The following is a 26,815-nucleotide window of genomic DNA, read 5'->3' as shown; positions in this document are numbered from 1 at the left end:
GAATGATTCAAAAGAAACATTATGAGTGGAAACAGTTTCTTGTTCCTTATGCAAGATTTTCCTGTATTGGATGCAGTTTGGCCTGGAGTTGTTCTTTTACCCCCCCCCCCACACACACACACACCTCATATTTATGCCACAAATATTGAATGGAAATGATGCTTCCCCTAATTTACTCTAAAGTAACAGCAACATGGACATGACCTTTCCTTAAAAGCAATTCTGAAAAGGGATTGGCTAGTCACGTTGGTATTTGGAGTTGTGAAAATAGCCACAATTATTTTTTAAAAGCAAAACTGAGTCATGAGACTTTAATTTAAGACTTGTAAATAATTTAGCCATATAATTATAATAGTCAAATTACTGTTTGCATATTTAGTTATAAAACCAAAACAAGATGAAAACTCTTAACTGTAAAATGTTGCCATATTTAGTATAAAGTCTTTTCAAAAGCTGTATTAAACTGCCACCATCACAGGTTCTAGAAGACCAGTATTCTTTGATGTAAAATGAAATACTACACAGTGAACAAAAACAAAAACCTCCTGTCTCCCCCTCAAAGAGACATATCCTTTGACCCAGTGCTTCAGACTAAAGCCTTGAAATTTTTGCACAAGAATGCTGCATGAGGAAAGTCCAGACAAAACAGACACTTGAGATGTTAGAAGGTTGTGTAACCCCAATCTCAGACACTCCTCGTTCCAATAACCTAGCAGAGATAGTGCTACCATGCACCACAAGAAAAGGATCTCAGAAAGAAAACTAATTCCTCTACCTTCTCCTCAAAAACATGCCCATGAGAATGTAACTCACCAGCATAACTACATTTGTTTCTAGATAACTTATTTAGAATCAATTTCTAGGATCCAGGGGCTAATTTAAAAATTCTGCAAATTTAGCATTACAAATATTTTCCATAATGAAAGAAAATTATCCTAATCCTAGAAGCACCAACATTTTTTTTTCCTTTTCAATGCTTATTCACACCAATTTTTTCTTCTTTACAAAAGAGGATGATTCAGTAATTTCTTTACTTGCACTGTCAGAGCTATAGAAAACTTCTCCTTTCTGGGTGAATGACTTGTTTCCTGCAGACATTCTTCAGAAAGCTCTATCACTATCAGCCAGCTGAGTTTGCTAACACCACTACATGCTTAATCAAACAGTAATTACTTACAAAAGCAAGTTGCAACAAGCAGTAGAGGCTGAACTGAGATAGGTTATTCTAATTAAAGAGGGATTTAATTGCCAGACAGTGAAATGCAATGAACAAACAAATATACTAGATAATCTGTAAATATAAATGTGTGCTGTATTTAAGATATATTTCTAGCAGCAACTGTACCAAAGAGAACCAAACCATATTTTAATATAAATTACAATTTTAGCAATAAATGTTTGTCTGGTGATCAAGCGGGTCACCAGCGTAAATTTACAACAGGTTGATATTTTGTGAAGAGGAAAAAAAAATCTCAAACATGGAAAGATTATATTTAAATAATGTTAATGGCATGACAAAGTTATCAAATTCAGGCTCTTTTTCTTTAATACTACATAGCAAAAATTGTCAGCCTTTAATTGAGTAAGCAATTGTGCTTGTGTGCACTGTTAACAGCTTTTGCTTAAGAGCAAAAGAACTATTGGGCATCAAAATGTCACCATAAACAATTACTGTACCCAATTGTGTGGGCTTCAGGTTAATCATGCAAGTGCATATTCACTATAATTACCACTTCCACTTTTTGCATATGCATTTTTATTTGCAAGTATCTTATTTGCATTTTGTCCTCCATTTCTTAAATTGAAAATGTATTCAAGGGATACATCTAATTTCAAAATAATTTGGGGGGAGGGGGGAATTGTTCAATTTTGAAATACATTTTGCATTACAGGTTTTACAAAGTTAAAGTGACAACCACCAGAACAAGAGGCAACAGAATGCAAATAAAAACACTATCCTAAGAACAACAATGGAGAACAACAGAACACTGACTGTACTAAACTTTTTTAAATATAATCAACATCTTTAGATTCTCTAATCCACTAGCAAATAGTTATTAATTTAGGCTCACTCCAGAGCCCAGTATCTGGCTCAAATAGTCTGGTCAGCTACTAATTAGATGCAGTGGGGATGGGAGGAGATCCTCCCACAAACAGTACAGCCAATCAATCTAGTAGGACAGGGGTTCTCAACCTTTTTCTTTCTGAGGCAACCCCAACATGCTATAACAACTCCATGGCCCAGCTGTGCCATAACAACTTTTTTTTTGTATATAAAAGCCAGGGCTGCCGTTAGGGGGTAGCAAACATTTTACATCCCTAGATAGAATGGGTAGTATACATCTCCAGCTCTGCCTCCTCTTCCACAGGAAAACTGTACCAATTCAGCTAGCACAAAAGAAATAGATTGGCTTTGTTCTTTGGGCACAATCTTCCTCTCTGAGACAGACAGCAGATCAGTTCTGATAGCCTGCACTTACATACGATAAACATGATGAACTTATACTGACATCAGTGGGAGTTCTGTGCATAAGGTGAGCATAATATCAAAATGTGAGTCACCCTCCAGATTTAGTGAAAAGTTTTGTCTTAATCAAGATAGAATTTAGAACTCTAAGACTGTATGAGTGCAAATATAAAAAGTCATGAAATATGACTGCCCAAAGCCAGACTCTCAGGTTTTCACTGTTTGTACTTTGAGGGAAGGAAAAGTAGAAGTGCTGATTTTCACTTCCTTCTGATCTGACAAAAAGGCAAAGGATTGGTTTCCCAATTTTCTGGCTTTTGCCTATTTTATGTAGCACATTTACACTTTTTGCATTTGTTACCTCAAATTTTCAACTCTAATTAGTTTACATAACCAGGTCTGAAGAGCTGCTCGTGTGATAGAGGCATGTACCCTACACCACAGGTGTGAGGAAAAGGGAAGAAAACTTATGATGCTGACATGGTTATTGGGAGAGCTAGCCTTTAGAGAGAAAGAGAGAGAGAGTGTGTGTGTGTGTATATATATATATATATACACACACACACACACACACACACAATAGTACCTAGTTTGTTTACAAAACTAAACTAGAGTTATACAGATCATGTGATTCCAGCACTGTGCACACATTCATCTGAGGGACACTTAGGACTAACATTGGAAAAGGATTGGAGGAGGGAAAACTCTCTGCACCCAGTAAGGGGGAAGGTAGATTGAAAATGCATTTTGGTGAGTGGAGTTTCTTTCCTTTCTTCTCTCTGGAACCCTCAATTTACTGGACACAAAAGAATCAGATGTCAACAAACTGGCTGGAGAAAAGAGAGACCAGCCCTCAGTTATTAGTAAGATTTTCCCTGTAAAGCTTTAAGGAAAAGATCTCATAACAAGAAACCAAATGCAGGTAACAGCAAGGCTTCTTCTGCATCCACACTGTTGCTTACATTATGAAAGCACAAACTATTTAATTAAGGCAGCAATTCCCTTAATCTCACTGTTGGAAATAGCACAGGATTACACAATTAACTATATATATTTTAAAATCCTGGCTGTAGATGTGAATCCATTCTAAATTATTATTTATATTATTGTAGCACCAAGTGGCCCTGGTCATGAACCAACGCTCTATTGTGCTAGGTGCTGTACAAATACAAAATAATACAGACGATAATATTTCTGGGGCAGGGACTAAAGTACAAGACAAGAGACAACAGATGATGCAATACAGACAGATTAAGAGTACAAGGAAATAATGAGATAGTACCAGTCACTATGATAGCCAACAGTCTCAGCACACTAGTGACCTAATGGTTGTCATTTTTTGTAGGTATCACAACAAAAGAGAATTTAGAGGAAGGATTTAAAGGTGAACAATGATGTAGTTTTGCAGATTAGAGGCAGTATAGGAGAAAGCACAAAGGACTAAAAGACTACCTTAAATTTTTGTATCCAGATACTGCTACCTAAGCAATCTACGTTAAAAGCATTCTGAAAATCAACATACAGCATGTCCACTGTATCCCTATTGTAAAATGCAGTAGTATTGCTCAGAGAATTTCCAGTTAAGTAAGATTTCCTCTTCTTGAAAGTATAGTAAGTCTATATTTAATAAAGCTGCAATTTGCCAAAATGTTTCTCCTTTCAATTCACAAAAATAGCTTCTAAGACAAACTCCAGAAATATCACACTGATTTGCCTCTAACTTTGCAGTATATTCATGCTTTGTTTTCAAGGAGAAGTTATACCACCACACATTTTTTAGTTTTGTTGGATCTGCTGGAAAATGATCCAAACTTTTAAGGGTGTGCTAAAACTCTTATTGCTGTATCCTTTATATTACAGCATTGTAGACAACAGGAGACATTTGAAAAAGTCTAACTTTTCAAGATCATTTTCCACATATGGGTACCTATTTCTATTTTGTGCTGCAGTGTCACCCCTGTTTAATATACGCCATACTATGTCTTCTTCAATCAAACCCAAATTAGTTTCACTACTTTCCAAGCCTAGGCAAGACAGACAGATGAAGGAAGGTAAACTGGTTACAAGCTGACAAGGCTAAATGATGCTTGCTGGTAGGGCAAGCTTCTAGAGAAGTGGACTGGGATGGTTTCTACAATTGATTACTGAAAGTATATTCATGCCTTTTGCCAAAATGGCTCTCATGCTAGGAATCCTATTGATCCATAAATAATCCTGGATTCTCAGATAGTAAAAATCACTACGGGCCATCATTACCACCTATGGATAGCCAACAGGTTGCCACTATGACTCCCCTTTGATGTAGTCTTCCATCTGTTACTTCAAGGCTGGATTGTTGTAATGTGCTGTACTCTTGAAGACCTCTTAAAAGTTGCAGCAGGTGAGGTATGCAACTGTCTGCTTCCTGATTGGCGTGAGTGCTTACATTTTTGCACTAGCTTCCCATACACTTACACGTACAATTACTTCAAATGCCAGTTCTCTGAAATCCTGTCTACAGAAGGAAGCTGACCCATTGTTGACAGTTTTCAGTAACAAGTTCTCTTAACTGATTCAAGAAAACAGCTTAACTGATAATACAGACATAGTTGCTGAAATATCAATAGCATGGCCACATACAGGATTTTGTCACTACAAGCAACACTGCAAGTAGCTCGTCATGCTTGTAACACACCTCATTGTCTATGTACAAAAAAGAAAAAAAATGCAAAGAGCGTTCACAGCGCAATTGCACTTGTAAGCAAGGCTTCGCACGGCTCTATCCCACAGCAGGTCACTGTGCTCCATCACAGTGCTAATATAAACAGAAAGCATTTGTGTAGCACCTGTAGCCCATCAAGCAAAGACTCTTGCCATGTCTCCTGTATTTTTACTTCTTATTTTGTGTGCTACTGTAACTTATGTATAGTTATGAGTTTTCTCTTTAAAGATATAAAGCATGCAATATTATGGATTTTCTTTTCTAAAAATATTTTATGCAATACTGATGTCAACCAGTCTTATCCATTGAAAAAAGCTTTATGAAAATTTTGGTACAGCACCTCTTCAACTGTGGACAGCTACTTTCACAGAACTGTGCTTTGCTGGAAACTATGCAATAGGTACTCAGTGTACAATGGTAGTGTGCCAAATGCAAGGCCTGCTTGGGGCAGACACACTAAACAGGCTTACAATAGTATAAATGAAGCTTGTAAGTTGCAATAGTGGAATTTTTTAGTTTATGCAATACTAATCATACTTTCTGCAATGATGCTCAAACTATGTTGTCCCATCTACATTTGTAGTTACATTGTTTTAAGCATTGCTTGCGGGAGATCCATTGCTAAAAGACCTTGTCAGTAACAGCCCAGGGTCTCAGAACCCTTCTCACGCTGCCATTTATCCTAGCAGTTCAGAACAGACGGAATGCCCTTCCTGTAAGCTTATTGGGTAAAACGCCAGGCCTTTGGAATTAAACCCTGCTGGTGATCCAACAGAGCCTGAGTTTGACAAGAGATTCAGGATATGATGCAACACCCATGATTTTGTTTAGCTTTGTTCATTTTTTGTTTTGTTTTGGCTATTCATTGAAGATACCTTAACATCTACACAGGAAATGAAAATGATAATCATGACAGGGGTATTAGAGCATCATCACTTCTTGACGGTTATAGTGAATCACAAACTAAATGTGTGTCAAAATGTAATACTATTGCAAAAAAAGTGAACATCATTCTGAACTGTATTAGCAGGAGTGTTATAATCAAGATACGTGACATAATTCTTCCACTCTACTCAGCACTCATAAGACCTCAACTGGAGTACTGTATCCAGTTCTGGGAACCACACTTTGGGATGTGGACAAATTGGAGAAAGAGCAACAAAAATGATTAAAGTACTAGAAAACATGACCTACGAGTAGGGCCCTATCAAATTCATGGCCATGAAAAAAAAAACAAACAAACAAACAAAAAACCATCACGGATCGTGAAATCTGGTCTTTTGTGTACTTTTACCCTATACTATACAGATTTCACGGAGGAGACCTGTGTTTCTCAAACTGGGGGTCCCGACCCTAAAGGGGGTTGCAGGAAGTCGCAAAGTTATTGTAGGTTTCAGAGTAACAGCCGTGTTAGTCTGCATTCGCAAAAAGAAAAGGAGTACTTGTGGCACCTTAGAGACTAACCAATTTATTTGAGCATAAGTTTTCGTGAGCTACAGCTCACTTCATCGGATGCATACTGTGGAAAGTGTAGAAGATCTTTTTATATACACACAAAGCATGAAAAAATACCTCCCCCACCCCACTCTCCTGCTGGTAATAGCTTATCTAAAGTGACCACTCTCCTTACAATGTGTATGATAATCAAGGTGGGCCATTTCCAGCACAAACCCAGGGTTTAACAAGAACGTCGGGGTGGGGTGGGGGAGGGTGGAGGGGTGTGTGTGTGTAGGAAAAAACAAGGAGAGTGGTCACTTTAGATAAGCTATTACCAACAGGAGAGTGGGTTTGTGTGTGTGGGGGGGGAGGGGAACCTGGATTTGTGCTGGAAATGGCCCAACTTGATTATCATACACATTGTAAGGAGAGTGATCACTTTAGATAAGCTATTACCAGCAGGAGAGTGGGGTGGGGGGAGGTATTTTTTCATGCTTTGTGTGTATAAAAAGATCTTCTACACTTTCCACAGTATGCATCCGATGAAGTGAGCTGTAGCTTACGAAAGCTTATGCTCAAATAAATTGGTTAGTCTCTAAGGTGCCACAAGTACTCCTTTTCTTTTTGCAAAGTTATTGTAGGAAGGTCATAGTATTGCCAACCTTATTTCAGCACTGCCTTCAGAGTTGGGTGGTCGGAGAGTGGCAGCTGCTGGCTAAATGCCCAGCTCTGAAGGCAGCACCCGGCCAGCAGCAGCGCAGAAGTAATGGTATGGTATTTCCATCCTGCCATCCTTACTCCGCACTGCTGCTGGTAGCAGGACTACCTTCAGAGCTGGGCTCCCAGCCACCAGTCCTTGCTCTCTGGCTGCCCAGCTATGAAGGGAGCACAGCCACCAGCAGCAGCGCAGAAGTAAGGGTGGCAATACTGAAACACCCCACCACCCTCCTTTTGGGTCCTGACCCCTATAATTACCTTTTTCCTACTAGACATTGTCATATATGCAACTGATCTACTGAGAAAGATGTGTCAGATGTAGGGAATGTGGTTGTGACAACGCGGTTCTTATTTTTTTAATGGTTTGCATGCAGAGCGCGTGGGACTCGGTTTCTCTATGTGCTGCTTGTTTAACAAGGTGGTGGGAGAGGGGGTTTGCTGTTGCAGAGAACCAGCGATGACCTCGTCTAGCAGTTGGGACCCTGGACAACAGCCTGGAGATTGGGTATTCTAGTGACTGGTCACTAGGAGGCCCACCCCAGCTTGGAAGTCAGCTGGTTCAGGTCAGTGGGAGGACAATGGGCTGAGGAGAGAGGGCCCCGTGATCTGACCAGATGGTTCCAGCCAGTGGGGGAACAAAGGATAGAAGAGAGAAGGCCCAGGTGGCCTGTTTATCTGGGACCAAAGACAAAAGGACACAGGAGGGACTGTTGGGGGAGGTAATATAGGATGGTCAGTTAGAAGGAGGGGGCTTCTGGACTGGGGAGAGAGAGCAACCAGCGCCTACCAGGATGGAGGGAAGACCTATCTGAACTGTGTTGAGGATTGCTAGGACCGAGGGCCCTGAGAACTTCCTGTGCTGTGTTCAGTAAACGCTTGTTTTACGCTGGCTGAGAATCACTGCAGCCTAGAAATAGGGGTTGCATTATTCCCTCTGGGTGTGGAGGTCTTGGGGGTCCAAGTCCAAGTGAGTGGACTTCCTGAGGGGTCCCACGGCAAGAGACTGGTGTGCTGAAGGTTCAGTGAGGTATGGTTCCAGGAGGCACTGAAGCACAGGGTTTAACCCCTGGAGAGAGAGCGCGAACCCCCGAGAAGGGCTGTCACACTGAAGGGGGTTCCTCCCAGGGACCGTACAGAGCCGAGAGAGAGCATGAGTCCTGTGAGTCTGGGACAATCATTATGATAAAATTAGAGGTGGGGTGGGGGTGGGGAAGGGTTCAATTCATATTGCACAGTATGGTTTAATGAGCTCTGATAAGATGATGTCTACACATGCAGCAAATATGACACTTTTCCAGGGGAGGAAAAAGTATCAATTTCTGGAATGTAATTTAACTATATAATTATGCATAGATACAGTGTGGTTTCATTATGCGTAACACCAGTTTTTGAAAAAATGAACAGAAAATTTATTAAAGTCTCTGAAAAGTGATTTGCTGCTAAATAAGGGATTTAATCCAAATTTATAACTGAGTTAATGTACAATTTAATAAAAATGAATTTATATCAACAACCAAAATCAAGTTATTTACATAGCAAACTAATCTACATCAGACATTCACTTGAAAGCTCTCCTCATTTATAAACATGAACTGTTACAGGCCTGTTATTTTTATTCAGGTGTGTTTTTCTGAAATGGTTTCTACACTGACTCCATTACAAACAAATCTAATTATTGACTGTACTCAAGTCTACAGACACAATAGTTGAAAAGATTCATAGTATTACAAAAATTATTCTCAAGCCCTGTATGAGCACAAAAGAAAAAAATTCCAGTAAGATCCACAAATAAATTGCAAATAAATAATATATTTGGTTAGACGTATTACCACAGTACTGAGAATAACTGGACAAAATGAACATTTAACCATCTTATTTACTATTTAAAGGGCTGCCAGATTAATATTGTACTTACAGAATTAATCAGGGATTGCATTATCAAATTTTAAAGTATTGTACATAATATCAAAAAATCCACAAAAATGTACAAATTGAAGTTGACCCTTTTGTAGCCAGGATACATGTAACTATAACACAAATTACCACTCCAGTTAAACCTTTAGATTAGGGAACAGTGCTACAATAATTATATGAAATGCAATTCATAAATAATTATTAAATCTAGGAAAAACTTGAACATGAGTATTTAGGCAGCATCCAGTGACTTTTTATCCATATACTGAAAACTGAACTATTGTATTTAAGTTTCTATACATAAAATGGCACATGCTGCACCACAAGTTACACATTTGTCCAACTGAATAACCACATCTGCCAAAATAGAGGAAAAAAATCTTAACACCAAGTTTATGAACTAGAACTATGTTTATTGTTTTTGAAAATGAGATTCAGATAAAATGATTAAGGGTACTGTACTGTATTTACAAAGAATCTGAGCAGTTACCTGTTGACATAGACAAGGAAAGCATGACCCATATTTATATTATGGAAACTATGGGAAATAAAAAGTTTTAAAAAGATGTTAAACTATTTGAATTAATTTTAACAAGTCAGTTTGAAAGCTTTAGATGTCTCAATACTGAAGTTACTATTACACATTTTCAATTTAGATGATAAAAAAATTCAAGTATTTCTTTTTATTCCCAAGAAATTAAGATGCTTTTTTGTATGCCTGAAGAGAAGTAAAATATGAACTATCTATTATGGGATTTTTTTAAAAAATTAAGATTCAAAAGTGGTAAGAAAGCCAATGAAAAACAAGTTTTTGCTATGACACATTCCCACCAGAAGTCCTGGAAGTCCTACAAAACTTATGCTATTTTATATTGTAAGCATAAGTATCAGGTTACATCTAAAGTAACGGACCACACATTGCAAAATTTATGAAGAGAAGGTTGCCAAAATTCTAATCTGCTACTGATTAGGAGAAGAATGCTATGCATTTGTTCCTAGTTGTAATCTAACCCTCATGCATATTCAAAAGCCAAGTATAGGTACAAAGTAACACTAACTTTGCGTGGTTCTTTAGACTTTATTTCTTCATCACTGTGGAACCCAGTAAAGTTCATTTTAGGAAGCAGTGGCAAATTCTGTGTGATTTCACTAAAAGGGCAAATGTATGGCTTTCAAAAATAGCACTTTCATTACAAAACTAGAGTTCTTACTGCTTCTTGACCACAAAATAGTAATACCAAGGTAGTTTCATAATTTTATATTGTTTAAGATGTGTAACCATGAATTTCTTTCACATACAGATTTCCTTATGGCTCAATAATATTACCACTTTAAAACATATGAGAGATTTTTGCTTTGTAGTTTACATTTATATGGCTTTCCTACAAGAGCATGGAACATCATACTGAATGCCTATTGTGCAGAAATAACCCTGAAGGCAGTATCATAGCAGTGTGCAGTAGAAAACCCTTACCAATTTTTCATCAACTGTGATGAGTTGCGTGTCTTGAGCTTGGTCCTGTGCCAGCCGCCATGTGGAAGTGCTCAGTGACCTGCAGTGCAAGACGTGAAGTTAAAAAATGATTCATGCAATGAGAAAATAGAGGCAGACAAATCTTACATAAACAAGTTACTTTATCAATATCCATCTTGTAAAAAAAATGGAAGAGGGAGAGATGAGGGCACAAAAATCCTTTTTCTCCCCAATTAGTTCTGTCTGCTGAGTTTTTGGCAGACTCCCACTTAGGAGTTCACAACAGGCTGCACTTTATGTCAGCCTACAGGCTCTCTGTCACAGAGAGACTGCCAGTGGCAAGGACTGTACTGCTCTATATGAACGTACAGTAGTTGGTTTGTCACGAACAGAAAAAAAAACCCCACAAAGCTGATGCAAGTATTCAGGAACTCTGATCCCTAAATGATGGCATCAGAGGAAAACAATCTTAATTCTATCCCAATGGCGTAAGCTACAGTTGTACCGTTTAATAACAGGATATTAAACAAACTCACTCCTCTTAACTGATCATTCAGATACAAATTCTGTCTTTATGACTAGGTACAACTCATTTTGATTCATTTCTACCTCAATTGTTGATCTGGTTAGTAACTTCCAAACATTTTGGTTCATCTTTTAGCATAGTTAGTAAAACCCATAACATTAAGTATGGGCAGAACTATGAAGCCAATCCTGCTCCCAGTTAATTCAGTGATGGTTTTGCCATTAATTTTCATTAAGTCATTGGGAGCAGAATTGGGCCCTACAAAAGCAGTTGGTCCCTTGGCAAAACAGAACAGCAAGTGAAAGAGCAGTTTTCTCTGCTAACTCAGTGTGTTTCATGTTTAATTCAGGTTACTTTAAACAAATGATGCATTAAAGTGCGAGAATATATAAGAACAAAAAAAGAGAGTGGACCAGGCTACTGTAGTTTTTGACTGTCTTTCAGAGGTTATATAATTCAGAAAGCTAGATGTACTTCATAATGCAAATGAAATTTATGAGATTTGTGTTTATGAGGTGCCATGCTGATGATTTATTGCCATCTCTTTTAACACTACATTATACAATTTTTGAAAACCAACCATATGATATGAATACTTTCTGAAATCCAACTTTTTCAGGAACAGAATGACAGTATGTTCAGAATTTTTTTTTTTTAAATACTATCTAAGCCAAAAATAAAAGCCAACAACTATGTACATTTGTTTAGTAGGCTACAATACGAAATACAGTTTAAGACCTATGAGTTTGCATACAAGCATTCAAGAACAAATTTGAAAAGCATGTCTTATAATGATGTACTGTGCTCTGAAGGGATAGAGTCCAAATGGCTGTTATAAATTCATCTATTCCCAAAATTTAGTAATAAACCAACTTTACTGCATTTTGCAACATCAACTAAATTCATTTCCCCATTTTAGAGAAAACAGTCCAATTGACATTTAAAGTGACTGAAAAAGTTATTTTAACAATGCTGACAAAGTTCTAGTTATTACTGCTTGGACAAGTTTAAGATCACTAAGCACAGGTCAAGCCACAACTATTTGATGCAAAGTTATAATTGGAATTAGTAGGATCCAACTCCATTTGTCCAGGAAAACAATAACATTCCAAGAGGTTATGTTACTATTATTTCAAGTTCAATGCAATTCTACTTCAGTTGTGTATTCCCATTGGTCTATGTTATGTAATGTGCATTAATGCAGTTCATATTTAACTATATTAAATTTGATTTGCCAAAAAAGCAGTTTGCCATCAATTACAAAACAAATTCTCTTTTATTATTTTTACTTTTTCATGATAATGCAGCCTTCTTAAGTACAAAAATTCTTGCATCATCCCACTTGACCACATGAACTCATCATTCTTGCTTGAGCTGACAGATTTCCTCTGTGGCGGCACTGGAATAATAGAGACCAATTGTTCTGGGTGACTTCAGCATAAATGCAGATGAACCACCTTCTTAATAAGCTTAAGATCTCTTGGCTATCATGACAGCTGTGTGTCTCTCAGGTAGCTTTTGGCTCAATGCTAGCAGGTGGCTGAACTCTAGATCTTGTTTTTGGGACTGACATTGGAGGTGGTGGGGTGAGAGAAAGGGTATATGCCCTGGCAGACTGACCATTATCCACCTCTGTTTTGTTGGTTGAAGCACTCACTTCTGTCAAGCTTCTTTGATAGTCTGACCTTGCAGGCTTACTGGACTGCCTTTCATAATGTGCCTAGCCAAATGATGTTCTGATTATCACTGGGGCTCCTAGATACTACTGCAGTACAAATAAATTATAATCCACTGGGTTTCAGAGGGTTCAAAGGAAATTGGCAGGCTAGTAAAAGCAATGGCTTACTGGGACTTTTTAATGATATATCATCCTTTACCCATGAACACAACCTTCTCTGGTTCCATCTTACACAATAGTTTTTTTGTTTTGTTTTTTCAGATGAAGCAGAAAGAATTATGGGTGGAGCACTGGTGGGAGAAGTCTTGTTCCAAATAGGAATAACTGAAACAAAAGAACTTATATGGATATCTTCACCTTCACTAGAACACCTACCAAAGTATCAATCAGCAGAACAGTCCAGGAGGGTGAACCCCCAAGGTTAAATCAGAGCTGTTTAAATCCAGAAAGTTAAGGAATTTTCAAGCTATTTTAACAATAAGATCACATGAATCAGACTGATCTGTTTGTCTGCATGGTAGGAAAGGTACGCCTGGAAGAAGGTGGGCAGTGTCAGTACACAGCCTGGGTTTCAACTATTGCTGCTTCCTGAGGTTATTGGAGCGCTAGGGATGTGCAGACTATGACATGAAAGTCAGATCCAGGTCTCTCTTGGCTGGTGAAGGACAGTGGGGAGATAAAACCATAACTGGAACAGATTTTTTACGACTCCCTGCAGAAGAGCAAGACATCAACTCTGCTTAAAAGGCTAGCTGACCTTTGCTCAAGAAACCATTTCGATGCTGACAACAGTTCAATTTCACTCGGTCTTGAAACTGCCATACCAGGGGAAGATTCAAATAGTTTAGCAAGGCAACTACAACATTGTCTGTGGTCCTCCAATCTCTGATCCCACACAGCTGGGTCTTCAAATGTGGTATAGTACACAGAAGACCATGGTTTTTTTGGTGGACGATCATCTTACGGTGATGAAGATCATACACCCATGGCAAATTTTGAGGTGTATCAGCCAGTTTTTATTATCAACTGGCCATGAAGTGCAGATGATACACCTGTGGACACTGCAGATGTAGATTAGTTATTGAAGTTTCTCAGTTCTGTTCCTTCTGAAAGATACTAGGAGGAGTCTGTGATGGGTTCCCCCTGGGAACTGGGGTACCACTGAGCCCTCTGACCCACCAGCCTGGACTCCTTAGACTGTACTGCTATGACAAGCTACAGACCTGCTCCTGGTCTTACACTTCCACCAGCGTACACAAAGGTAGGGACACACCCAGCTGCAGTTACATGCAGGCTCTCTGACTAGCCACTGCACAACCCAACGAACAGTAGAAAGGCTAAAGCCAGGGTAACTAAGCTCCCCAAGAACACAGCCCCTCTGGAGCATAAACCCAAAATTATACTGTCTTGCGCTGCACCAAGGAACTGTATGGTGTAAGCTCAGAGAGTCCCCACCCCCGAATCTGGAGAGGAATATGCAACAGCTTCTCTGAGCTAAGATTCCCAAGCACTTCACTCCAACTCACTGGTTTAGATAAAGCAAAAACAAGTTTATTAGCTACAAAAGATAGATTTTAATTGATTATAAGTGATAGCAAACAGATCAAAGCAGATTACCTAGTGAAAACACACAAACTAAGTCTAAGATACTAGAAAGATAGGATATGAATTAGCAAATTCTCACCCTGACTGATGATACAAGCAGGCTGCAGATTCTTAAGGGACAAACTGCACTTGCTTTCCAGCTTTGAATCCCCAGGTCTTTCATACACAGGCTAGAAATCCCTTTAGCCTGGGTCCAGCACTTCCTTCAGTTCAGTCCTTGTTCTCAAGTGTTTCCAGGAGTCTTCTTGTGTGGGGAGTGATATTTCTCCCTGCCTTATATAGCTTTAGCATATGGTGGGAACACTGTTTCAAAACTTGATTCCCAGACCGGTTTGTGGAAAAATACTGACATCCCAAGATGGAGTCCAGAGACATGTGGTCTGATCACATGACCTTGCATATCTTGCTGAGTTATAGCAGCCATTACTTACATGCTGTCTAGAACATTCACAGGAATGTTAAGTTCTTCCAGGGTCCATTGTCTTTGTCTTCTTCACTGTTGTACCAGAAAGGCTAGTTGTGGGTGTCACCCAGAGTAAGCATGATTGAAATGCAGCTATATTGTCAATATTCCTAATTTTAGATACAAAAATGATACATGCATACAAATAGGATAATCATAACTTCCAATGAAACCTCACATGACCTATCTTGTACAAAATGCATCATAATTATACCATAATCATATCATATCACTGTGAGGAATATGGGGTGTAGTGTCACAGAGCTTTCAGCAATTACTTGTCTGTTCAAATGCTCCCATCTATTAGATCAGAAAGGAACTGTACAGGAGTTGGAGGACAATTTTGTGGCCAATAGAGTGCTGCCCACAGAGCACTCCTGAGGAGCAAAAGAAAAATAATTTTGAATAAAAATTCATTAAAGAGAAAAAACAGCAAAATGTTTAACTGAACTAGCTGTACCTGCTAGAAACAGAAGTACTGAGTGTGTTCAAACAACCCTATGTGGTGAAAATATTACAAGTCCTTTGTTTATTTTTGTGTTCAACAACTGTGAGAAGGAATTATACCCACTGCTTGGGCTGGCATACAGGAAAAGAAGTTGAAAGACCAATGAAAACCCATGAACTCAGTATTCATTTTATTTTAATCTTTGATTTTAAAATAACTTTTTACTTCACTATAATAAGACATGCATACTAGTCTAGGTATCCTTTGGCTTAGATAAATAATTCTTTCAATGCAGATAGCATTTTGATCATAAAGCACTAGTAGAAATCTGTTGTTCTTGAGCTCAGTGGATAACCAAGACTTAAACTGAAGTTTTAATTTAAAAAGGTGGTTCTTAAAATGGCATAATGGACGCCGATGCTTATTCTTTTAATTTGCCTATCAAATATTCTCAAGTTTCTTTTACACTACTACAATTTTTCCACATTTACAATATATTGTTAATGTGTTCACTTTATCTTATATCTTTATAATTTCCACGTTAGTTTCTTTACTCTTTCAGAGATGTTACAAATTTAGTGCCAAACGACATTTGATCATGAATTTTCACCAAATTGTTCAGAGCCAATCCAATTCCTTGTTTTTAAGTTTGCGTTTAGGAAATTATGAGTAGTTAAACGGTCTTGGAATTTCTCAGGATTTTTCCTCTCTGAAAAATTCAGAGACACACCCAATCATTTTTTATTTGTGTAGGTAAATAAAGACTTTAAAAAAGGGACAGATAGATCACCAGTGCATTAAGTTAAAAAGGAGTGGCTGGCACTGGCCAAGCTAACAAAGCTTCATGGCCCTCCCTGAAAAGTACCTACCCAGGGAGAAGATCTCTCATAGTAGAGGGCTCTTTAATCTAGCAGAAAAACATATATGAGATTGAATGGCTGGAAGTTGAAACTACACAAATTCAAACTTGCATTATGGCATAAGATTTCATCAGTGAGAATAATCAATCATTCAATCAGCGAGGGTAATCCACATCAAGGAATGTGGTGAATTCTCCATTACTTGAAGTCTTTAAATTAAGATTGGATCTCTAAGAGATCTCCTCTAATACAACTACATGCTATTACATTTGATGCAGGAATTACTAGGGGGAAAGGAGGGCAGGAAACTGATAGCTTGTGTTACGTGGGAGGTCAGACTATATGATCACAATAGTCTTTTATGACCTTACAAATCTTTGATAAAAGGATGACGCAAAAAAAAAAAAATCCAATGAGCCCTGTTTACCTCTGTTGTAGACATAGCTGATGAATCTTCAGGGTGTTTTCACTCAGAACTAATGGCAGATCAACCTGCAAAACTTCTAGTGTTTGAGGATTTATATTGCCTGGAGTTCAACATTTTTTTTCTTTTCTAGACTATAAACCAAACGTAAGCCAAATTAAACATATTCCAAGTTTATTCCTCACAGGTAGAAAGGTTGTCAGTTACTGCAGGGGACTATTCCCCACAACTACGTTATTTGTATTCAACATCCAAACCTTTTGACACAGTTTACTTACGTTTGGCTGATGTTAGTTAGAGAAAAGTGTGCAAGGACAATTCCACGAGGTCCAGAAACTATGAACTCTGAGCACAGAAGAGTGCTACTGGAACTACTCATTACTTTTCTTCAGGAATGGAAGGAGTAAAATAGGCCTACTGACTAATTTTGAAATAGTATATTCAGAGCCACTGTCTCCTGGCTCCTAGTGGGTCAGGAATAAACTCATTTCAGTCTGCTTACAAAAAGATCCCGGTTTTGCTATGGACAAAAAGACTCCACTGAGTTCACCTCTTGTCTACTTATCCAGTTGTGCTGTGCTGATTTTTGCTATGCTGACACCAAGAACAGTTTACACTTGTTTGTTTCTACAGGCCATCACTCTAGTTCTGTCCATCGTAGTGGACAGTTTGAAGTTACACCTGTTTTGGTAAGGGCAAGAAGAGCTAGTCAAATAGCTTGGTTCTCTAGCCAGGTTCTGGTTCTTTTCATTACTATCTTCCCTGTACTAAGGAGCTACAGCCAAACAGACTGGCAATCATAGCGATCATAAGCCCATACGTTTCCTCAATCAGATGACCTCTTTGAATCTGTTCTTGCTTGCTACCAGGCTAGGGAAGAGTCTGGGAGCTCTCTATACGAAATGGGGTTGAAAATAAGCATCCAAGAGGGACTTGGTATTGTTTTTGATTCTACAGTATTTGATAATTTGAGTAGGAGTAACTTGACTATTCAAAGTTCACAATCATTGCAACAAATTTTGGTCAGATTTTCAAAGGTGTCAAATACCAAAAAATCTCACTGAAATGATCTCACAGAGTGCTACTTGTACTCAAAGTCAGCAGCTTCAAAAATTTCTCCCCCTTTCAACCTTTCATTATCCTCAGGTTCATTAACCTCAAAATACAAGCACATCTCAGACTTCCTCATAAAAACAAACAATAAAGCAAAGCACAGTCTTGACTCTGCATGCCTCTGCTACACCATCTCCCTTTCCTACTTCACTTCCAAAGTAACAAAACATGCCATCTAAAGACACTGCTTTGAGTTCCCCTTTTCGAGTTCCATCTTTCATCGCCACTGAAACTGCTCTCACTCAATTCTTGGATGCACTTCTTGGCCAAAACTCTACTCTGCTCCATCCATATGTTTCTTGACCTGTTGGTGGCTTTTGATTCTTTCAACCAGTCCCTGCATCTTTAAAAATCATGCCCTCTGTTGGTTTTTTTGGCTTCATCCTTGCATGGTTTTTCCTTCCCTCTCCTATTGATCTTTCGGTGTCTCTTTTGGCAGGTCATCTGCCTTCCCCCCTTTCTCCTTGAGTGGCATTGTCCAAGATATGGTCCTTGTCCTCACACCATCCCACCCTAATTTTTGTGTTTATCTACCTGGTGCAGGGACAATCTTTGTGTCACTTGTTTGTACAGTGCAGTGTCTAAATGAGCCCTGATCCATGATATCCTGATATCACTGACAGGTTGGATCACAGAAACCCCCTAAGCATTGCCAACTGATGTGCCAAGACTACTTCTGCTCCTGCTTTCCTGCCCTGTCAGCTTAGGACTTCAGTGCCCTGCCTGGTTTGAGCCAGACCTGCTAGCCTGCTGCAAACCCAGACCCAGGTCTGAACCGAACCACATCCCTTAACAGCTGTAGGCTTAATTGAAAGCAACTTGGGAAGTGTTCCTGTCCCTGACACTCAGATGTCTAACTCCCAATGGAGTAATAAATCCATTTCACCCTGTATAAAGCTTATACAAGGTAAACTCATAAATTGTTCGCCCTCTATAACACTGACAGAGAGATATGCACAGCTGTCCCCCCCCCCCCCGGTATTATTAATTAACCCAGAGTATGTATTAAGTGATTTTATTAAATACAAAAAGTAGGATTTAAGTGCTTCCAAGTAGTAACAGACAGAACAAAGTGAATTACCAAGCAAAATAAATAAAACATGCAAGTCTAAGTCTAGTACAGTAATAAAACTGAATACAGATAAAATCTCTCCCTTAGAGATGTTTCAGTAAGTTTCTTTCACAGACTAGACACCTTCCTAGTCTGGGCACAATCCTTTCCCCGGTACAGCTCTTGTTCCAGCTCAAGTGGGAGCTAGGGGATGCCTCATGATGGCTCCTCTTTAGTCTGTTCCACCCACTTATATATCCTTTGTCCCTCTGGGCTCCCACCCCTCCTTCTCAATGAAAAAGACCAGGTTAAAGATGGATTCCAGTTCAGGTGACATGATCACATGTCCTGTGAGATCCCAAGCCTCCATTCCTCCCAGCCTGACATAGGAAGGCCTGCCTGCAAACAGAGCCATCCACAGTCAATTGTCCTGGTTGATGGGAGCCATCAAGATTCCAAACCACCATTAATGGCCCACACTTTGCATAACTACAATAGGCCCTCAGAGTTATATTTCATATTTCTAGTTTCAGATACAAAAGTGATACTTATACAAATAGGATGACCACACTCAGTAGATTAAGATTTGTAACGATACCTTACAAGAGACCTTTTGCATGAAGCATATTACATTATATTCACGCTCATCAGCATACTTTCATAAAATCATATAGAGTGCAACGTCATAATCACTGCAACATAAAATATTTACACAAAATAAACAGACTGATAATTGGTCCAGTAAATTAGTTTTCAAATATGGAAATATAATATTAAATCAAATATTAAAAATGTTACAGGAGACAGCTGGAAAGATACCCCAAAATTGCAATAGTTCAGGGTACTCAAACCTTATTCATAAAGGTGAACTGGACAGCCACATGATTTATCTCCCAGACTTCCTTCACATTTGCAATCATGTACCTATTTGCTTATGTAAAAAAATTAGAATCTCCCCCCCCTTAATTGCAATTTAGCAGCTGGAAATAGGAAGCAGCCAGCACCATGTGACCTGCCATTCTCCATGGAATACTTGTGATCTGTAGACCACAGCCGCTTTGGAATCTTTGCTATAGACCACTTGCATTATCTTTTATTTCCAGTTTGTAAAAACAGATTAAAGAGCCTTCTAAACTTAATTGATAGAAGTGACAACGTAACCATCTTTCTGACATAACCCTGCTGCTAACTCTAGTGGTTTAACTCTTCCAGAAGATCTAAGAATTCTTTCAAGAACTTCTGTTTTCACTTCAAATTATGTCAAAAGGGTAGGTATCCTACACAAGCACTGTACAGATTCTTGGCAACATAGCATAAGGAGATCAATTTTAAACAAAAGTTTTAAGAAGCCAGAGGTCTGCAAGCAATAATATGCCTGCCCTTTAATGCACAAATAGGTAGGCATCTACTATTTACATATTCAAGCATTGTAACTATGTTCTCAAATGTACATGGATAAAGGGGCTAAAGTCACTGCTCACTGACACTTCGGTGCAAAATGTCCAGTTCTTAGTACTGCAGATCTGTCCCATACTAGATAGTTTCTCAAATATATGGTGTCTATTACCGCCTGGCAATGTAGCTGCTTTTAACATCCCAGATGAAGACCAACTAAAGTGACACTAATCAAAACTTCAATCTTTAGAGGTTGTCAAAACTTTGTTTTTCCAAAGGACAAAAGCAAAGGATCAACTAATCAGGCACATTTCTTATTGCAAAGAGGGTCTATTCCCTTTTGCAACTGGTCCATGTACAATTTGGCTTAGCAAAGTCATAGATGGTGTACTGCAATAATTTCTATTAATTCACACATTCTAGTTCCTTAATTTGACATTTTCTGGGATCTGTGACAGAGTCCCTCCTGATCTTCTACTAGGACTGCTGTGAGGGGGATCCAAGCCTATGTGCTCTGAATCCTCTGGGATGTGTTAAGCTTCTGGAGCCCCAACAAAGCCCAGCCACTGCCCCATGTTAAGATCCCTAGGCATATTCTCAGGGCACAGACTTCTGACACTCCCTCTGAGTGCTGGGACCTGCAATCTAGTTGCCTAGCCCCTCTGGGTGCAGCTCTGAACCTTCAAACTTCCAAGTACTTAAATACATCTCTCTCCTAAACTCCACCTCAAAAGGTGTGAAACTTTTGGTTTGTAGTTTAATTCTCTCAAGAGAATGCAGTAGTTTGTGAAATATATACACAAACACTTTGTAATGTCTAACAGCTTTATGCTGTTTTATACTTATGTAAAGCACAGGACAGTACGGATCATAGAAAACAACAAATGCTAAACACATGTGGCTGCCTCAGTTTCCTCATCACTCCAGGGCATTCTTTGTGCTCGAGGTCCAGGCCCTTGGATTGTCCAGTCAGAGGACATCTGGGCTCAGGAAAGCAGTCAGGCCCCCTGTACCTTGATATTTCTACATGCAGGGTGGTCTCTCCCACCTGGACTGTACAATTGACTCTGAGAAGATTAGCTTCTGCCCTTTTAAAGCCTTCAGCTCCATGTCAGGGGACACTCTGGCCATCGCCCCAATATCAGCATGAACCCCTGTCAGATGACTGCTGCTGATGTGACTCCCCCTGGTTAAATCAGGTCTTCTGGGAAGGAACCAGTCTTGTTCAAAGTGAATAGATTTCCAGTGACTAGGTAATTCCACCAGCCTTTGTAATGCTCAACCTACCATGGAGGCAAACAAACCATGGAGATAGCAAAAGGCTGCATATTCAAATGAAGTTTGCAGCCTGACAGACACACAGTGTACATAATCTAACACGGAACACATCAGTTGTACAGATATAGCCCCAATTCATCACAGACATAACAAGTAGTAATGTGATTTTTTTCACCACCACTGTTATGTCAACCAGCAACCAAGTGGAAAGATACTGAATCACTCAAACATTAACAAGTTAGACACTTAACTACAGAAATATTGTTTGACATGCATAATAAGATCCACTGCCTATATTATGAGCCCTCAGCTAGGATCAAGCTATTTAAGTCCTTGCTTGTTCCGATTTGCTTCAATTTACCTTAACTCCTAGTTAGCTTTTCATATTGAAAAGTGTGCAGTCCTTAAATCCTGTTGAATGTCTTTTTTGTATTAAATTTTAAAGGCTGATTCTGATTGTAATATGTAGTTTATTTAAAATTTAAATTTTACATAATTTTTTGAAAATGTCTTATCACATGATAGAGGTTCAGCTTCTCCATCTCACCTGTGCAGGAAGTGAGGGTGCCCATTAGGGAGTCATTTGAAATTCCCTAATCCTGACTAAGCAGTAGCTCTAATTTATAGCATTGGTGTAAGGTCCCACAGAAACCTTATACCTGTGGAAGATGAGGTACAGCAGCGCTCCCCATTCCCAACATGACCACTTTCCCTCTTTACATCAGGGAAGCAGGAGCCTGCTCTGTTGATACCATCGTATCTGAGAGTTCTGCTGTAAAGGAGAGGAGTACTTGAAGGTGCCACAAGTACTCCTTTTCTTTTTGCGGATACAGACTAACACGGCTGCTACTCTGAAACCTGCTATAAAGGAGAACTTTCTACTGACCGTTCCTGGCTAGTTTAAATCCACTTTGTGCCATTCAAGCTCAAAAAGTGCCAAGTGGACTTACCAGACCTGAACTTCAGCTCAGACTTGTTAAATATGGAAAAATGTTAAATTTTATAAAATTTTAGCTAAATTTTGCATGAAAATTAAGTAAGGCATTTGGCCTAAACACTAGTCTTGAAAATTTGTTATTTTTATTCAGATTTTAAGATTTGACTGACTGATTTTTAGGTGAAACTAAGACGACGACATATTAATCAATGCATAGTAACAACTCCATTTTTTTTTTTTTGCATTTAAATACACAACCAAAAAAATTAAAAAAAAAAAAACATTTGGGAAGACTGATACAGACACTGAAGTAATAGAGACTTATCTAAAAAAATAAGGAAAATGTAAAGAAGTCACGTTTAGAAGAGGTCAAATTACTGTGCTTGCCTGGCTGGTACACAGAATGACCAGATGCAGAGTATTCATACTCCTCTGGTCTAATCAATAAGATAAGACTGAACTCACTGTAAAAAAAATAGCTACTTAATCACTATGTGGGAAACATCTTCTAGCACTGCCTTTTGGTCAACGGTTGGAGGCACGTTGAAGAAAATATGATGTTTTGAAAAGGGAAAATTGGGTCATAATAGGAAGACAGAGGAAAGCCAGAAATCAAACCCATATCTCATTCATCATATAATAATAGGGCTTTGAAGGCACTCATGAAAAAACATGTACAGTATTCTGATCAAACATAAAGGAAGTTTTAAGAAGACCAATCCTGAACAACAGTAGTTACTAGAACAAATGCAATTCAAAACAGAACCCTGGAATACGCAGAACAGAAACTTACTTTTGGGAACCCAACAGTTTTTTTGCACAGAAAGGGACAAAGCAGAAATAATCTAAGAAAAAGTCAGACCAAGGATGTGAATGTGAAACAAAGTTATACATTAAACCAATGTAACTTGCTAAGCAGTATTTATTGTACACGAGCTCAAAGGCTCCAGGATGGTGCATTTTATATTCTAAAAGCTAGAAATATATTATGATTAAGAAGTAGATTCAAAACAAACTAGGGCATTTTTTCATGTAGGATACAGATATCATAATAAAAATAGTTTATGGATCTAAAAACTCTCTCTCTATATATATACACATATGTGTATCTGTTTAAAAAACAGCTTATGTGAAGTCTGTGTATTACAATTTTGTGGCACATAGTGCATGAATAACTTAGTTTTGGAGGAGAAGCAAGTCCCCCATTTAAAAGTAGCTACATTCTTAGAAAATGCTGGCACATCATAATTTCTCCTGTCTTCAAAATGATATTAAATGATAAACACAGAAAACTGAGTTTCTGATAGGTGAAAGGAAAACTGTTCTAGTCTAATCTAAACTACAGAAATTGTTACTTTAAAATGGAAAAAAAAATTCAAACTGTGAAAATGAAAACTTTAAAAAGTGTTGCAGGTATAAGCGGTTATGATGAAGAGTTGATGTATAATGTAAATATATATCTCAATTTACATGTGTTAACTGAATTTGCTTTTCTGCTAGAGAAGACTGCATTTTAGGTATACAGGTGTTGCTCATCTGGAGCGTGCCTAAAAAAATACAAAAAAAAAAAATTAACATTGTTTGACCTTTGGCTGCTAACTACCAAGTATCATATATCAAAGCCAACTAGTATAGAAGATCACCTGTCTTTGGAAATTGAACTCATGACCTTGTAAGTACTAAATACTTGATTAAAAAGGAAATAAGCACTTTTGTCAGAGTGGCTCAGCACACTAAGAATGAAGCAATCTAAGACCAACTTTAAATTACTATAGTAGCTGTCAGAGAACATGTGATGTAAAAAGGACAAGATTGTGGATATTAATTTCTTTAGCAATAGGGTCATTTATAAGATGTTCCACTCATGTCAAGTGACTGAATTGTTTTTACTATTGCAATCTGCTGTAGTACAACTTCTGATCAGCAATTTGGTGTGTAACTGCGGAAGGCCATTATGCACTACTCCCTAAACCAGAAGACACACATCTGGAAATTAACCTTTGACCATAATCCTGAGTTGGCAGATTCTCAATGCAACAGTGGAAATTTGGATGTTAGAGGGGAAACAATCCTAACATTTACTAGTATTTAATTAATTTGGCCTATGCAGCATCTTCTTAACTATTGACTGTTTTGGGGATTATCTATTTTTGGAAAGGGTCAAGAGAAATGGGGAGAAGGCTGAAAGTGGAGGGGATTTCAATTAAAAACACAGGTGATCTAATTTTGCTATGTCTGTTTTCTGAATGTCAAACTTCTCCCCTCACACACATACATACATTCAGGTCACATCAATAGTAACTGTAAATAAAAACTGTGCTCAGTGCTCTCTTTATAGTAAAAAGAACAGAAGTCCCAGGGTTTAATGCCAACACCGCAAGGAATGAAAGAAACTCAAGTTCCATAACTAGAGCCCTACAACTCTGTGGATATCTGCTTTATATCCTCACCCACAAATATCCACAGACCACTTTTCAGATCGCAGATTGGGTGTGGATGGCAGATTGGATGCAGATATACATTTTGTATCCACACAGGGCTCTATCCATAGCCCACCTCTGTGGTAGGGAAGTCTGTGCTCTTTTTCTGGTATAAAATGTATCCTGAACTGTGTAAAATTAAACAAAAAACAATGCAAAAAAACACTAGAAACTTTACATAAATTTTAGGTTATACTACATTACTGCATGTCTAGCCTTTCCTCTTGATGTTGCCTCCCTTTTTATTTCATTGAGCATTTATATTAACATGCACTATATTGATAGGTCTGGATATAACCCAAAATAGTGAGGGCCACAAAACCTGGCTTGTAAATTTGTGCATCTTATTCTTGCCTTCCATATCCCCAGAATATTCCCACTTAAGAACCATACATCCAACTGTGGGGGAAATAATCTTTTAAAATATTATTGAGAAACTTCTTGGTTTCACATTTTCAGTCCGCAAGTGAAGCCAAGTTATCTGTTTGGCTAGCAAGCCACAATTGCAAGGATAGCTATGACACACACACAAGCTATTTCACACAACCAATGCGGTTCAATTTGAAATACTTCATAATATCAGTGAAAGGAAGAAATGCATTCTGGAAGTAGCAACTAAATGAAACTCACTATTTCACAGACTTGTCTGCAGTCAAGAGTTCACTCTAGTCATGACAGTGGAATTACCAAAATAATGGACTCCCTTGAAATCCTGCCCTGTTTCATTCTTCCTGCTTTTCTCCCCCAACCTTTGGTTTCCTTCCTGATCTATAGCTTTTGTCCTCAACTCCACTTCCATCTTATTCTCTGTCACTGTTCCACCATAATGATCCACCTTGCTGCTTACTCATCACACTTGCTTTTAAGCCTTATTATGCATCTGTGGATTTGTTTCCAGCTCTAATATGTTAAACTGCTGCTGACCTGCATTTTACAGTACCGAGTGTGGAACAACCATCATGACACTTTAATATGCTTCATTTATTGTTGCATCCAAACATACACAAGGGTGCAATCCCACATCCAGGAATCAACATTAACTGAACATCCAATAAAAGTCATGTTGTGTTCGAAATATCATTAGAATCCTTAAAACAGAATTTGGCCAGACTACAGTAGTCAACAGTTCCAGGTGGACTTCTGGTGGAACATTAGCGTGTGCAGCATATTTGCTTTTGATCTTTAACCTCATTACACTGTATCGATAAGATTTAAAACCTGCCATTAGAGACAACACAGAATATAAAAAGTATTACTTTTGTTTTGTTTTTTACGAAGAGTCTAATCACAATGCTCTTTTGTTGTGGGCAATATTGTGAAATAATTAACTTCTATCATGCACATTTGCCTTTGGCTTGAAACAAATAACCAATTACAATGCAAGTTACCTCCTGCTAGGGTCTCCAATTATAGTTTTACAGAGTGTTACATCAAATATCTGGATACATCAAACTTTCTAGGACACATTTGAAAATAATAATTATGTAAAACTAATTTAGAAGGCAAGCCTGATATATATCGGAGAACATTATATCATGTAAATATCTACTCTCTTGGGACACTAATACTTTAGACAGATGAGGGATACATTATTGTATGTTATTAGCACATAAGGTGATTTTACCGTAGTTTATTTTGAGATAAATTAAACTGTATTTTTCCTCCAGCTTTTTCCTCTCCAGACTTCATGTTTCTATTTACAGCTAATTTCTTATTTGCTTTTCTGCTTAATCTAGAGTACTGTGAAAGACATTTTCAAAAACCCCAAATAAATAGTTTGCTTATCTTCTATATTTTCTTATGGTCCCCTGTTCTCTTAGTTACTGTATTATTCCCTTCCTCCACCC

The 26,815-nt window shown here is 38.3% G+C and overlaps 1 protein-coding gene across 1 annotated transcript in view; it reads right to left on the bottom strand.

The window, feature by feature from the left end:
- The window catches only part of NDUFS4 (NADH:ubiquinone oxidoreductase subunit S4), a 60,092-nt gene that overhangs the window by 18,750 nt on the left and 14,527 nt on the right, over positions 1–26,815 (bottom strand). The window contains exon 2 of the mRNA XM_084629626.1: positions 10,711–10,789. Within this exon, the coding sequence (XP_084485752.1) occupies positions 10,711–10,789 (79 nt within the window). The remainder of the gene's footprint in view (positions 1–10,710; positions 10,790–26,815) is intronic.

Source organism: Lepidochelys olivacea (genome assembly GCF_965140295.1).
Source record: "Lepidochelys olivacea isolate rLepOli2 genome assembly, chromosome: 5".
NCBI classification, from domain to species: Eukaryota; Metazoa; Chordata; order Testudines; family Cheloniidae; genus Lepidochelys; species Lepidochelys olivacea.
This window is presented reverse-complemented; position numbering and strand designations above follow the sequence as displayed.